This window comes from Trachemys scripta, chromosome 1 (genome assembly GCF_013100865.1).
Source record: "Trachemys scripta elegans isolate TJP31775 chromosome 1, CAS_Tse_1.0, whole genome shotgun sequence".
Lineage (NCBI taxonomy): Eukaryota > Metazoa > Chordata > Testudines > Emydidae > Trachemys > Trachemys scripta.
Genome location: NC_048298.1, coordinates 183,869,194 through 183,885,715, shown reverse-complemented (window position 1 = coordinate 183,885,715; position 16,522 = coordinate 183,869,194). Strand labels below are relative to the sequence as shown.

The following is a 16,522-nucleotide window of genomic DNA, read 5'->3' as shown; positions in this document are numbered from 1 at the left end:
CCATGCTGTTGTTCATGGTATTACAAGAGAGTATAACAAATCTTGTAAGAGGCTCTTGAACTGACTGCAGTATAAAAATGTAGATTATTAAATCTCTTCTTTAAGATGCCCCTCTGCTTGTGCTCATCCATTGAAGCATGACAACTCTGGGCTCCTATTTAGTCCGTGAGGGGACACTACAGCGGGATAAAAGACCTACGGCTCAGCCACGGCCGGCCCAAGTCAGCTGCCTCAGGCTCACTGGGCTCGGATCGCAGGGCTAAAAATTGCTGTCTAGAGGTTTGGGTTTGGTCTGGAGCCTGAGTTGTGGGACCCTGCGAGGGAGGAGGAGTTCCGGAGCTCAGGCTCCAGTCCAAGCCTGAATGTCTACCCCGCAATTTTTCAGCCTGAGCCCCATGAGCCCATAGCAAGCCCCACCTCCTCTCTATGGGCCAGATCCTCAGGGTGTGTAATTCATTGGCGCTGAGTTGAAGTTAATGGAACTATGACAGTTTACATCAGCTGAGGGCCTGGTTCCATGTCTTTAGAAACACCTTGCTGAGAAAGTTGCTATGGAGCAGTACTCTGTAGTCTGCAGACAGTGTAGCGTTCACATGAGTATTTTCTGTGCAGCCTTCCCTACCCCCACATAGATCCATGCCAGTCACACTTTGTTTCTGGCCTTTTATGCTGCTCAGGACTTCCTCTTTGGTTTAGATGGCACAGTTCATATTGAGGAAAGGGACTAGAAACACGTTATGTTGTGAAAATATCCCAATTAAGGAATCTGTAGTAAATTTGTTTCTAGGGTGGCACCATTTCAATGAAGGTTATTTACATAATGATTTAAATAACTTTTTTTAAAACCTTTGATTTAAATCAGGTTGAGGCTTTGTAAAACTAACTTGAATTTTTCTACTATTGCAGCTTTAGATGATAATGAACAAGATTGTAAATGCTGCTGCTGCTTCTTTTTAAAACAAACAAACAAACAAACAAACACACACACACACCACTCCTAGTAGGGATTCTTATTTGAATTTTTTAAAAACTGCCATAGGCAAAAATCAAAATATTGAAAATTAAGGCTCAGATCCTGCAAGTATTTAACCAGATACATAGCTATACTTAAAGTTCAGCATGTGATTCTATCATATGATTCTATGTCAGCGGTTCTCAACCGGAGGTCTGCAAGCCCTTTCAGGGGGGGCGTGGAGCCCTGCGGCCGAAACCCAGTGCCCCGAGCCCCAGCGCTGAAGCCAGGAGCGGCGCGGGGCTAAAGCTGGTGGCCCCGCTGCCCCAAAGCCAGGAGGAGAGCAGGGCTGAAGCTAGCGCCACCCCCCCGCCCCCAGCCAGGAGCAGCACAGAGTTGAAGCCGGTGGCCCCCCACCCCAAGCTGGGAGCGGCGTGGGACTGATGCCAGCACCCTCTCAAGCCCCCGAAGCGGGGAGTGGTGGATCTGAAACTGTCAAACCTCCCCCCCCACAAGCCAGGACTAGCTGGGGGGGGCTGAAGCCTGGAGCCCCAGGCCCCCCCCTCCGAAGCTGGGAGCCACACTGGGAGCCCTGTTCCCCACCCGTACACAGCCCCTAGCTACCCCCTTCCTGCACCCTGAGCTACTCTCCTCACTTCATACAGCCCCAGCTACCCCCGTCCCTGCACCCTGAGCAATGTTCACACTTTTTGAACTGAATCCCCTCTTGGAGTCATAATTTTTGGTTGTGCCCCCCCACAGCCCAGACAGGCTGCATGGCCTCCTGAGTGAGTCAGGGGTTGGAGGTGGTGCTCCCTCCCTGGACCCGGCTGTGTGGAGCTGGCTCAAGCCCCGCCAGCTCTCCCCCCCCCCAGTAGAAGTAAAACTATGCCTATGCCCAAGGTCATCCCCCTACCCCACGCCGGCATAGAGCCCCAAGTCCTTTCTCCCCAGCCCCTGCTCGGCCTGGTGTTTTTATAGCGGGCGGGGGGGGGAGGGGACTCAGTAAGAAAAAGGTTGAGAACTCCTGGTCTCTGTGCTTAAACATGTATAGCACCAGGGGGCTAAAATTGTATTTTTATTAAAAATACTTAGTGCATAAAACCTTAGTCACTCCCATACAGATTTGCATCAGCATTAACAATGTAGCTATTTAGACAGTTGATCTGTTCGCAAACTTATTGTGAATGTTTTTCTACACACAGGCCAACATTTACAAATACGGGAGCTTACAGTTAGGCTGCTAATCCTGCATTTAGGCATCTGAGGGTGGGATGTCTTGAAAGAGAGAAAGGATGTTCCAGTGGTTAGGCCTAGGACCTGGAGGACCCGGGTGCAATTCCCTACTCTGCCACAGACAGCCTGAGTTACCTTGGCTAAGTCACTTATAGGGCCAGATTTTACAAAGGTTTTTAGGGACCTAGTCGGAATGTCAAAAGCTGATTTCAATGGCAGTGAGCTGCCTACTTGGTTTTGAAAATCCCATTAGGCACCAAGCTGCATTTTGAGATATCCAAATTCCTTTGTAAATCTGGCCCTTAGCCTCTCTGTGCCTTAGTTCCCCATCTGTAAAATGGGAATAATAGCACTGCCCTGCCTCACAGGGGTGTTGTCCAGATAAATACATTAAAGACCATGACGTGCTCAGACCCTATGGTAATAGGATGTGGGGGATATACGTGACATAGACAAAGAAAGAAAGAAAGGCATCTGACTGATTTAAAAGCACAAGTCCCATTGAGTTCAAGTTGTAATCCCTAGTAGGTGGAGTATAGCCTGGTTGAAGCCATTTCAGTTTTGTTTACTTGTGGAAATTTGATATACCAGAAGGTGGTGTTCCTTGCACATATAATCGTTTTTGTGTTTTGAGTTTATGGTGTTCCCCCAGTAAGGATGTTAATAATAATAATAATACCTAACTAATTTTAAGATAGAGTTTGATAAATTTATAAATGGGATGATATGATGGGGTTGCCTGTGATAGGAAGAGACTGGACTTGCTGACCTAGATGAGCATTTCAAGTGTGAAACTTTGTAGTAGAGAAATCTCTCTGTCAGATGTGATATTCTACTAGCAATTAGGAAATAAATAAAATAAAATAAATCCACTTCAGCAATTTCAGGCTATAAAATGGGGAAGAAGGAAAGAACGGGCAACATGTAAATAAAAAATCGGATATAAAATTTAAAAAATAGTCTCAATACAAATAATGATTTAAATCTATTTTTAAATCAGAATTCTTACACACCCTGAATTTTCCCAGACTATTAAATAGAAATACCTGGGGCCAAACCCTGCAGTCCTTGTGCACTCAGAACTTTACTAGTGGATGGACATTGGCATATAACCACTTGCATGCAGGCAGTGCTAGAAATATCACATTTCTCTCTTTTAATCACAATCCAGTGTTTCTAAAAATAAAGCACAATGGCTCCAGCAATACATTTTACAGGTGTAGGGAAGGCTGCAGTAAATAAATGATCATGGTTCCCCTTCTGCCCCTTTAATTAAAAAGAAAGATCTGCTCAGAATGGTGACAAACAGTACAACCTTTTGTGATAATGGATTTTTTTAAATATTTTGTCTGTTCAGTTATACAAAGAAATTGAAATCTGTCAAAAAATTACACAGCACATTCAGATTGAGAAGTCCGATACAGCCTCTGATTTTTATGGTAAGTTTTCTTCCTGATTTGTTTTTGTTTTTCCTATCAAATTCTGGTGTAAACACGCTCTTATTTACAATTCATTAAAATACCTTAAGGGACTGTTGAGCAAAATAAAAAAAGCACCTCTGACTCCTGTGTCATCCAGAGCAAGAGAAACCATGAAAAGCCAGATTGGAGCTGGATGGATTTTTTTGTTTTTTTTTGTTAACAAACTGAATGCAAAGTCCACACTGGCACATGAACTGTAGCATGTGCAGATCGCTCATGAAAGTTAATGTTTTCTTGTTTGTGTAGCTTCTCAGAACATACTGTGCAAAATCCTTGTGAGTAAGAATATGGCACAGAGATATGGAACCACGGAGTGCTTTTGTCAGCGGGAATGGTGAAAAACAGAACCTTGTAGAGCAGAACTCCCCTCTCCCAATAGCCATGTGTTATGTTAATGTTTGTATTATAAGATAAATTGTGGCTTTGCAGTAAGTCTCAAGTGACAGTGTGTTGTTGCACTGCTGCAGGAGCAGATGGGGAAGCAGATTGTGACTCTGGGCTTGCCTACAGAGGGTGGTAGTACACTCCGGTGGGGTGCACATTCCAATGCACACCAATGTGTTGCAAACTAACTGGCCCATGTGAACCTTGCTGGTGTGCACTAAAAGTTCCCTAGTGCGCATTAACGTTAGCCCAGAGTCACAGCCTACCTCCTGGTTAACCTGCTGCTCCAAGTGGAAAGTATCCAGCACCATCTCTATGCATGATGTATCTCATGTCCCCCAATGCATTGGGACCAAGGAGAATGGACCCTTGTCCCCCTCATTTCTGGCTTCCTCCAGTCTCTTCTTTCCCATGTGTGGGGGTTATATAGTGGCCCTTCAGAGGATGCACTCCCCTATATGGTGCTACCCACAGCATGGGTAATCATCTCAGAGAAGTAAGGAAGTCCCTTGTGCCCCTTTACTTCCCTGCCCAAGCACCCGAGACAGGTCACAATCTTGTCCAGCATAGGCGGGCTTTGAATACACGAGTTTGGCATCCAGTGAAGTCTATAGAAGCTCAGTGCATCTCTGAAGCCGGAATATGCCCCATAATATTAACACATTTATAAAGGGGGGGGAAATACTCTGTATATCATTTTAGCAAAATCTCTGTTGTCTTATCTGTTTTTTCAGCTTTTTAGTATTCAAAATTACAAGCCTTTAGATTGGCAAGATTGCCCTTTGGTCAGGCAATTACAGTATTTTTACATTTCTTTTGCAGTCTACCCCCCGGGCAGCCAATCCGCATCTTTTAATGTTTATCCAAATATTCTGTTTTAATGAATAGAATAATTTTGAATCCCAAAACTGATTATTATACAGCTGTAGGCCATTTTGAATGTTGAGCTCTGGTGCAAAGCTGCGATACTGGCTATTTGAAAACTAAAGATTTAAGACGTACATATTAACTAGCACAATTATGACCCCAGGTTCAATAATTATGTTGCGTCTGGGAAGACTTCAATAGTTAAGGGCTTGTCTTTATTCCCTTTTGGGTTTATTTAGTGGCAGGAGCGTAAAAAAGGGGAAAACAATGAAAACAAACGATTGTAAAATAAAATGATCAGTTGAGCTGTTTGAGGCAGGAAATGTGTCTTATGGGTGGGCCTGATCCTGCAGACAATTAATACCCCTCATAATGCTTATTGCACTCATTGAAAGAAATAGCAAAACTCCTTTTGACTTTAATGGGAGCAGGATCGGGCTCTGAATAAGGCCTGGGTCCTGTAAAAATAATATTAAGTGATGTTGTAATATTAAGCCTATATTGAAATGCATACATACGAGAGACAAGAGTTAAGGTTGCAAGTGCATTAGAATTTTTAATGCTTGACGTTGCCTTTATGTAGATTAACATAACCGTTGCAATTTTAACAAAGTGCTGACTTTTACAGTCCTACCAAGATCATGTGCTTAAGTTTACATGCAGTGAGTAGTCCTACTGACCTCTCGCAATATGAAAAAAAAACTAAGCATGTGTGTAAGCCTTTATAGCATTGGCACCCTAAACTTTGCTGTCTTAACAGAGAGATTTTTTGAATTTCCTAGTTTTTTAAAAACCATAATAATTAAAACAAATCCGTAGTGTGGCAACACTGTAGCCCCAAATCAGGAAAGCATATAAGCACTTATATAAGTGCTTCCATGAATTGGGATGCTTTCCTGAATTGGAGCCTATGTTAGTTAGATAGCAATAGAATGCACCTTTGCAGGATCTTAAATTGTTGTATTGAATGAGGCAGTGCTCCTACCACCTTCAGTGTGCTCTGTAAAAGACTGCTTCCAAATTATCATATGCTTTCACTGCTGTGCTTCATTCAATCCAAAGTGAACTTACGGCACATTTTTAAGATTTTAACACTATGTACCAAAATTCCATGTGCCTTGTGCAGCCTGCTTGAGAAAGTGTTATTTAAATAAGTGTTGTCATTACTGAAATTGTAGGCAACATTAACTGTTGCTATTGCTAGAATTCCAGCTATAATCATCATAATAATTCTTGTACACTTTTAATCTTCTTACAAACTGTTAATTAATCCTGACAGTGCCTTTGTAAGGTAGGAAAGTGTTCCTATCTTCATGGAACAGCTAGAGAATCAAAGGCAGAGAGGTTAAATGACTTCGCTAAGGTAAAGCAACTCAAGGCAGACAAACCCAGCTCCCCAAGCAAAATGGTTGAGAGAAACTCTACTAAGGCCTGGTCTACACTACACAGGTCAATGTAAGCTGCCTTGCGTTGACCTAGCTGTGGAAGTGTCTTCACTTAAATTTGGCTCCCGCCAACGCCTCTCTATGCCTATTTAGTAACACCACCACCCTGAACAGCGTAGAGTTACGGTCAATGTAATTAAGTTGACAGTGTCAGTGTAGACACTGCGTTGCTTACTTTGATTATTACTAGCTTTCAGAAGCCATCCCACACTGACAATAGGGTTGATACAAGTGCTCCTGGTAAGGACGTGCACCCCCGACACAAGGAGCCAAGCATGCACACACACAAGCGATTTAATAACTGCGGTGGCTGTATGCGCCGTAAGTTTGGTCGACGTAATTTTGTAGTGTAGAGATGGCCTACAGTAAACTGCAGAGTTTCCAGCTGAACTTGTCCACTTGCACCGGGTTCTCTCTGGAAGGGGACACTATAGCTCATAAACAGCTCACAAGTGTCTCATCAATGTCTTGGTCCCATCTTTCAAGAGCCATGTTATAGGCTATGTGTTCACTGCAGTGTTGGCTGATCTACACTTGAGTTAATGCCTCTGGAGTTGGTCTAGCTTGAACACACGTTGCAAAATAACACTTGAGCTGCACAGAGTGATTGGAGTAGCAGCTGGTGTGTTCTGCTAACTCGTGCTGTAGCCTCGATGGGTCAGTTCACTTTGTTAAATGCACTGCCACACGTGAGTTAAGGGGTTTTGTGACTGGATGGGACTTGAATTAACTCTGCAGTGAGGACAAGCCCATAGTTACCATTTCATTTTTCCTGGCCGTCCTTCAGTTTATTCAGAATTTCTCTCCCCACTAACCTTGGTGCATGAAGTGAGCTTGACAGATTCCATTTATATTCCAAGTTGAGGAGCCCAGCTTCTGGTCTCCAAATTGGCTGTTAAGTGATAAATGGCCATATGCCACAGGCCTGTGGGCTGGCCCCTATTTTTTTTAATGATGAATGAAAGAATAACTTGCCATCCATAAACATCAATTTGAAGGGAGTCAGAGTCAGAATAGGCTCCCAGTACATCTGCTTCCTCTTGGCTGATTTCATGTCAAACAAGCATCTCTCCCTAGAGAGTCATAAAAGTTTTCTTTGGAAAAAAGAATAATACACATCTAGGGTGCCATGAAGTTTCAGAAAAGCAAATGTCCTTTTTTAGGTAAGTCTCAATAGTAAATAAATAAAGCAAATTTAATAAAATACATTTTATTTTATACACACATTAGAGCTGACATTATATGAAATCCAAGTAATGGATAAAGAAAATCACCAATATCAAATATAGTTGTGTAATTTGCACTCTTAAAATTAAGTCTGTGTCAGTATTTCCATTATAAATCTCTGGTTTGCAGGTTTATAACTTAGCCATAAAAGTGTGCACTGGAACTTGGTGAATAACAAGTCATGCCAGCAGCAGCTGAGAAAAGAAAAAAAGGTAGCATTTTACAAACCAGCCCAGCCCAGGAAATTCAAAAAGTAAAAGCTGACATTCTGCTTGAACAGGCACTATTATGCCTTGTGTGAGTATCAGCCATAACTCTGAATTTCCTGGCCTTTGTTGGTTTGGGACACAAACCATAACTTTATATACATTTTGTCTGCAAATATCCAACTTCTTGAAGTGACCAATTGTGGCAAGACAGTTTTAAGTGCATTCCAACAATTTACAGCTGTGGTTTCCCCAAATAAAACTTGAATGATTTATGTAAATGCAAAAATTCAGTTCAGCTTTTAAGTAACCTTTTTATTTAGTAATTTTCCTTTTCAGTTTTTTAAAGCTTTAATACTACCCCTCACTCCCTGAAAAATTGGGCCCCAGTTCTGAAAAGCCCATTACTCACATAGGCCTTGGCTACACTTACCAGCTAGTTCGACGGCTGGAAATCGAAGTTCTGGGTTCGACTTATCGCGTCTAGTCTGGACGCGATAAGTCGAACCCGGAAGTGCTTGCCGTCGACTGCGGTACTCCAGCTCGGCGAGAGGAGTACCGCGGAGTCGACGGGGGAGCCTGCCTGCCACGTGTGGACCAAGGTAAGTTCGAACTAAGGTACTTCGACTTCAGCTACGTTATTCACGTAGCTGAAGTTGCGTACCTTAGTTCGAATTGGGGGGGGTAGTGTAGACCAAGCCATAGATAATCCTTACTCACGAGTAGACTTCTTGAATACTGCTGTGGAACTACTTGCATGAGTAAAGGATGCTCACAATAGGATCAGGTACTGCTTTATCAAGGATTTTGCTTATTGTGGAAAAGAGTGCCCTCAGATATTGTGCATGAGATGTTTCTTGTGGTTTTTATATAACTAATTCTGAAGATGTTTTAATTGTGTCGCTTGGTATTTCTGTAGGCTTTTCTCTCTCTTCTGTGGAAGAAGAAGGGTTTCGTAGGCTTTATGTGAACCGTGTAAAAGAGACGGGTCTGGCTTTCAAGAAAGGTAAAAGATACTGGAAGACTTCTACCCAAGTTAAAATAGTCTTATTGTTGTTATTATTTTATTATTGGTATTGCAGTAGCAGTTAGGAGTGCCAGTCATAGACCAGAAGGACTCCATTGTGTTAAGTGCTGTACAAACACAGAACGAAAAACCTGTCCCTGTCCCAAAGAAGTGTTTGGAAGGGCCCCAGATACCTTAGCACAGTGATTCGTAACCTGTTTATCATGGTGGGCCACATATGCGACCCACAAAGTGTTACCTGGGCCACAGGTTGAGAACCACAGTGCCCCCCACCTAGCCCCTCCCCACAAACCCCTATGCTCAGTGCCCTCTGCCCAGAGACCCCTCCACAGAGTGGGGCCAGAAGCGGAGAGCTGGGCGGGGAGCAGGGACCCCGCCTCCAGACCCTGCTGTGTGGGGACCCTACCATGTGGGGCTGGGGGGTAGGACCCCATTATGTGTGGCCAGGTGGCAGCCGGCTGCCCAGATCCTGCTGCGCAGCTGTGAGCCTGGAGCCCGCCATGCAGCAGGGCAGCTGGGAGCCCAGAGCCCATGGCCTTTAGCACACAGCTGAGCTGGGCCACAGCTGTGTGCTAATTGGGACACATGTGGCCCGCGGGTTGAGAACTGCCTTAGCATATGTCTACCTCCCCGTCCAACCTACGGAATGATTTGGGATTGACTACAGTATATGTGCAGTCACCCTTCATTCTGAACTGCTTTTCTGCCCATCCCTTCTCTTCCATAACAGGATCACCATGTACTGCAGCGAGAAAGACAAGTGGTCCATAAAGCCACTCTAGAACTGATACTAAGCGATGAAGAAATAAAATAAATTGCACATCTTCACTCCAGTGGCTGAGATCACTGTCCCTAGTTTTGCTTTCAGCCATTTCAGGAAGCATGGCTGCTCTGAACCTGGGATGTAACAGAGCTGACTAGGCCAGAGAACTGACCTAAGGGTGTAATCAGCTAAGAGGATTTCAGTAGTGTTTTTGGAGGACTCTACATCTCTTTCAGAATCATGAAGATCCTCCACCTTTTTTTCCTGTCACTTTCCACTCCCCACTCTCTTCCCATATGAATGGCCACCATCTTTCTGGCCAGGGTGTATGAAGTTTCCTGCAAAATCCTTTAACATTTCTCCTTACACAATACAGGCTCCTTACACTCCTTACACCAATTGCATAGGTAGGCAAACAAAAGACTCTGGGATTCTGTGGTGATTCAAGGCAAATGTAAAGGGATAGGGAAGGGAAGTCTGGGCAGTCTTCCTTCAGCTTGGAAATTCTGGAAATATCAAGTGCAGTTTCCTGAATTTTACAAGATATTTGAGCAAGATTCTAGACAAAAAACAAGCAATCAAAGAAAACTCGGTGCGTGCCTACTCTGGATTTGGAATGCTAAACTAAGTTGTCAATAGGAAATTGGTCTTTTCAAAAGAACAGTGTAAACTTTAAAAAAAAATCACACTTCTGTGTGAACATTTTTTTTACCTACTATTATAGTAAGTAAAATGTAAGATACCTATAACTGAGAGAGAAATAGTGACTATATTTCTCAGTTTGTACAGATGATAGGACTTTGTATAGTGAGTTGACAAATTGGAAAAAACATTTGCTCTCTACTGTTTCAATTACAGTATTCTTAGGTGTACTCAAAGTAATAATAGGTAAAGAAATTCAGAGAGAAGCATGTTTAATATTTCAAAGTGAAGATGTCCCTTAAATACATAATACAAATTCTAAGATACTTGATTATCTTTATAAAATAATGATATTTCATCCCATCTGACAAGAACCAAGGTTAGAAAGAGTCTATAAAGCCTCAATTGCAGCATTTATGGTCACACACATATTAATGTGTTAACACTGTGACAGGGCATTAGTTAGCAGAAAAGAAAACGGAATAATGCTAAATGCTTGACCTGTTTTGTTCTTGTTTAGACTATGATTTTGCGGTCCATTTATTTTGAAGCTATTCTCATTTGTTTCATTTTATTCTGCTGTTAGTTTTGCAAATGAGTCAGTGCAAGTATAAGTGCAAAAAATAATGGTGAAGGGTGGGGAAGTGGTGAATATTATTAGGGCTGGTCAAATGATGAGAATTTTTACTGACAATTTTTTCCCCTTTTTAATCAATAAATTTTGAAGTTTGCAACTTTTGGACCAGCATTATTCTTATAGCGATATGGTGCCCAGCACTACAGTATCTGGGCACAATTATATATGTTTAGGGCACATCTACATTGCAGCTGGGGTGTGCTTCCCAGCTCAGGTAGACAAACACACTCTAGCTTTGCTTGAGCTACCATGCTAAAAACAGCACAGGCGGCAGCTTGGGCCAGCCACCCGAATACAAAACCACCTGGACTCCCTGGGTACATATGTGGGCAGCTAGCCCAAACCGCTGCCTGTGCTACCCCTGGCTACTCTGCTATTTTTAGTGCGCTGCATACCTGAGTTGGGAAGCACACTCGCAGCTGCAGTGTAGACGAACCCTGAGAAGTATCTTTTTTTTTTTTCCCCCCTAAAGAAGAACAAAGCTCCCACAGCCTCCTCTGACATCTCTCCCCATTTCACCAAATGTAAAGCCACTTACTTAAGCAGATTCAGATCTGGGCTGCTTATTTCCTGGAGGATGCAGCTGGATTCACAATGCAATTCTTAGGGGAAGTCTTGCTGAAAGAGCTGAGTCTTGCATCCTGCCCTCAGGATGGCAAGACTCAGGGTCTGCATGATCTCCTATAGAGAGAACTCTGTGCTTAAACAGCTTCCACCAAGAACAGCTTATCCTCTGACCCTGCAATTTCCGCTGTCCGTCAGCCTGAGCACCCCTTTCAAGTGCAGCTGACACATCGGGGTGTGGAGCAAGAGGTGATTTTGCAGATGAACAGGATGGAGCCTGGCTAGGGGTCTGAAGATAAGGACCAGGATCTTGAAATCAGCCCAGTGCTGGCTAGGCAGCCAGTGCAGAATATTATTTATTGTGATGTGCTCAAGTCGGTCTGCTCTGCCAAACAGGCAGTGGTGTGTTGAACTAGCTTTCTTTTTCAGAAACAACAAAGAGTCTGGTGGCACCTTAAAGACTAACAGATTTATTTGGGCATAAGCTTTCGTGAGTAAAAACCTCACTTCTTCGGATGCATAGAGCATCTTTTTCAGGTGGCCTCCAGGGCCAGTCCAAGGTACAGCATATTGCAATGTCCTAGCCTAGCTACATTAATCAATGCACTCAGTACCTCCAGAACAGATCACTGTGACATGCTTCAGCCTGGATTGACCCTGGAGGCCCCCCTGATAATGAAAGCTGGTCCAGCATGCAGCTGGCTGCCAGGATGTACAAACCGCCTGTTCAGAGTGAGGTCATATTCTCTTCAAAATGCTTCCGTTTGTCTATCATCACCACCTTTGTCTTTCCTGGGCTGAGTTGAAGCCAGCTGTTTTCTCTCCAGATTCTTATTTCCCTTAGACACTGGGACTACAGATAATGCCAAAAATTGGATAAATACCATGAATAAATTTCCAAGCAATAAATTTAGCGTTAGAGGATTTATGTGATAGGATAAAATATGTTTTCAGGACCAGGGAGGAGGCAAAATAAAGTCCTAAAACCAATTCTGTTTCAGTTAGGGACATTGCCTCTTTTCCTTAGCCATCGTAATGACTTGCCTCTTTCAATAAAGCACTCGTCAGTGTGAAGAAAATTAAATAAACGATATAGCTAATCCTGCTTTATAAAGAGAATGTCAGCAATTCAGTCACACGTGTTCAGATGACTTTTACCGCAGGGATTGCACCATGAGAACACAAGGCACTCCAGTTCTGCCAGATAGAAGAGCTGTGAATAGTTGATGGGAAGAGACAACACAATGCTCAAACCAACCAGTAAATCTTCCCGGCGTCTATCTATTGGAAAAAGCAGTTTTCGGTCATAAAATGGCTTTTGCTACTGCAAAAATGGAAATGGAGACGCTAGAAAAGGCAGAACTGGGGAAATGCCCAAAATCCCTGTTTTTTTCCATTTGGCTATGAGCCTTATCGCACCTGCCTACTACTTCCCTAGTTCTCACCCTAAGTAATCCTCCTCCTCTCCCTTTTCTGTATTATACCCACTGGTTTGTAAATACTGAGGGCTAGACGGTGGCTCACCTTTGGTGGGCAAGGAAGGGCAGGAGCACAAGAAGCCTTCTGCAGAGTCCAGGTGGAGTCCTCCTACACAATACCAGAGTGCTAGAAATCTAGAAGAGGAGGTCTCAGTGCAAGGGGTCGTGGCCATCTTGCTCTTTCCATATTGCTAAAGGGGAGGTGCCATCCCAGCTAAATGGAGGGGGAGGGGAGTCCTGGTATTGAAAAAGATGAGATCCCCTGATCTAAGATGAATTATGGTGCTAGTCTGCATGAAAGGGTGGGGTCATGATTGGGCCTCTCTCCCATCCCTTCCTGTGCACTGATCAGCAGAGAAGGGCCACCGTTACCTGGCTTTTCCTCCTACCCACCCCTGCAATGCAGCCACTAATGTAAAGCCACAATCTTGCTCTAAACATTTTCTAACAAACACTCTCTGCTAAATGACTCCAGTTAATGATGAGAATTGTGATGTCTTGAAACTTGGAAGTTTGACTTTCTTGGGACAATTTACTTTAAAGTTAAAAATGTTTTTAGTCTTGAGGAATTAATTAGTGTCTTATTTCTATGATCCATTTTTTCTCATTCTAACCCCCAGGTCAATGTGAAGCAGGAAAGTAGATTCCTGTTCGAATTCATGTCACACTACTACTTTCTTCACCAATAATCTGGAAAGCTTTAGAAATCTGAGTCTGTTTATAAGCAGTGTGTTCTGTAAATGCTGTGCATGGTTTTTCTCCTAGAAAATAATGTAGAGAAAAGTTTATTTCTTCACTCACAAAGAGCGTATGGTGGAACTCAGTGAATACATTGTAAATGTACTACATGGTGACAGCAAGCATAATGATACTATGGTTATGGGATGCCGTAGAAAACCCTAAGATAGATCTCTTCACAAAAATCAGCATCCATCAAGTTTCTGCATGTTTGGAATCATAAATGTTTATGTCATGTCTAGACATCACAGTTACTAGCACTTCATAAATAAACAGACTGAGGTCTTTGGGGTACATGGGCAACAGAAACTTACTGTGTGATACTTACCTGTTACTTTCTGTTCTGCAGGCCTTAAAGCTGGTGATGAAATTGTTGAGATTAACAAAAGAGGAGCAGAAGACCTGGATTCAACCATGCTGAAAGATGCCCTTGTTCAGCCTTCACTGTGCCTTACAGTGCGTACTTATCCTGAGATAGAGGGGGGGCAGAAGTTAATGCAACTACCCCCACGTCGCATGGAAAACCTGTCTGACTTGAGTGACAGTGCACTGATGTATAGCGGCAGTAACCAAGGTAACAATGTCCATTCAGGAAATTAACATAAAATGGGTTCACTTTGGTTCCAATATACATCAGTATAACTCCATTGACCACAGTGGAGTTATTCCTGATTTACACCTGCGTGAGATGAGAATCAAGCCCTAAACATTGTGGTTAGATTATCAACAGGAGCTTGGGAATTTATGATGTGACCTGTGGTTACATTAAATTGCAACCACAAATTCCCTGGCTCGGTAGTGATTTGGTAGATATTTGGTCAGAGAAATGTGTGAGTTTTTGTTTGGCTTTTTAAATATGTGAATACCCCAAAACAAAAGACACTCTTAAGTGTGTTTATTTGTTTGATTTATTTTTTCAGAAGTTCATTTAAAAATGTGGTCAGAATAACATAAAATGGAGTGGTTTTTTATTTTCTTTTTTCTCCTTTTCCTGCTCTGAAGAAGGCAAACATGAAAGAAGGCTCCTAAAAACTGACCATGTTTGAAATTGTTAGCTAGCAGATAGAACACGAACAGGCATCAATAGTAGTTGAATGATTGCTTTTAAAAAGCAGTTGTGAGGATGAGGTGGGAATAATCGTAAACTCCATACCTGGGATTTTGATATTTGGCCACAAGATGTCACCCTTACACATATAAAATCACTTAATTTTCTTTCTTGAGGTAAGAGCATCTTGATCCCAGTTTGAGTAAGTTACTACCCTTCCAGTGCAGGGCTTATAGGTCATAGGGAAGGCTAAAACCTTGTTGTCAGAATTTTTTCCCCATAGCAGGAAAATTGGGGAGGTGAGTATGGTTTTCCCTTTATTTCACTGTTGCTGAAGGAAGAGTAGGAATATCTCAATTTAAATTGGAGGAAGCAATAAAATAGCATTTCAGCAGATGGTTCAGAGGTGCTTACAGAAGTTTCAGTAACACAATTTTACCTTGTTAAAGTGCTTGCAATTGCCATATGCATCTAAAGCATGGTGTTAAAAATGTTTAAAACTGAACAACACACACGTTCTAATTGGGAAGATTTTAGATTAAAGCGGGAATAGGGTTTGGGACCTACTTCAAAGGTTGAGGTTTGGAGGCAAGCATTTAGATCTCCTCCACCACTTTCCATCTCTTTAGACATCAGTGGAAGAAAGTATAAAAGGTTTTTCCAAAGCTCTTATTCTCCTAGCCCCTGTGCATTATTCGGTTTTTACTATCTGAAACTGGATTGAAATGTAAGTTAAATAGAGGTACCTTTTATTATTATATCTGGGATTGTAGCTGTGTCTCAGATTTTTGGTTTCAGCTCTGTGACTTCTTGTCCAAAGCAATCAAGTGTGAAATACCCATTGACCTATTTATTTGTATCCTAGCTGATTACTGCCAGCTTGGCTGGCTGGATAAATCAGCTCAGTGGTTTCTATCACATGCTTTACTTATAGCATGTACACTTATATTTCTGTACTGAGCTAAAAGAAAATCCACCTAACACTGCAGTTTAACATTATTGGGCTCAGGATCTGGCTGGACCATTATGTTTATGTGGCTTTAGACGCTATACTTTACTGGAGCAATTTGCTGCATGTCATGCAGAGAGTGTGGGATGGAATTTTTACCAAAGGAGCTTTGGTAGATAATTCTGTTTATTGGGTCAATATTTTAGATTCTGATCCTTTTAGGAAGCCTTTAAAAATGTTGATATTGGATATTTTTTTACTGGTGTGTGTTTGGAGGAGGGGGGTTAATAGAAAACCAAACCAAAATTCCAGCAATTTAAACCCCGTTGGACCCACTGGCTCTTACCCACTCTTGTTTCTTTTGTGATTAATTAGGCTAACTACTAAGATTTTGATGTATAGCAAGGTGAAGAAGAGGCATATAGAACCTCTCAGGGGAAAATATGTGCCTGTTACAAAACCACAAAGATTTCCTCCTCTCACCTTTTAATTTTCTCCCAGGTTTTAATCTTCTATTCCCCCAACACAGCCATTATAATTTTGCTTGAGAAGCACTTTACATGCTAGGACTCCCTCTGGAGACCCTCAACATTTTCCCCGTAATTAGCTAAAATGACCACTCAAGGCCCTCTCCCTTCCCCAAGAATAGTGGCTTGCCTCTAGTCTACAACACACAACTTCATCCAGTCCAGGGAGTGAGAGAATGGGGACTAGAAATCCAGAGGTAGGTCTCCCAAAACTCAGCATAGAGCATTGCCACTAGGTTAGTAACATGCCCTAAAGGTTATTTTTTATCCATAATTTCTTGAGACATTCCCTACTTCTCTTCTGCATAGTGAAACCATATGGCCTCCATGTGGAGATATGTGAGCTACTTC

At 42.5% G+C, this 16,522-nt stretch overlaps 1 protein-coding gene across 3 annotated transcripts in view; it reads left to right on the top strand.

Annotated features, from left to right (window-relative positions):
- Positions 1-16,522, top strand: part of TIAM1 (TIAM Rac1 associated GEF 1) — a 263,548-nt gene that overhangs the window by 206,531 nt on the left and 40,495 nt on the right. For all 3 annotated transcript variants that reach the window (XM_034793594.1, XM_034793574.1, XM_034793584.1), the window contains 3 exons: positions 3,546-3,627; positions 8,718-8,804; positions 13,997-14,221. In XM_034793594.1, coding sequence (XP_034649485.1) covers positions 3,546-3,627; positions 8,718-8,804; positions 13,997-14,221 — 394 coding nt within the window. The remainder of the gene's footprint in view (positions 1-3,545; positions 3,628-8,717; positions 8,805-13,996; positions 14,222-16,522) is intronic.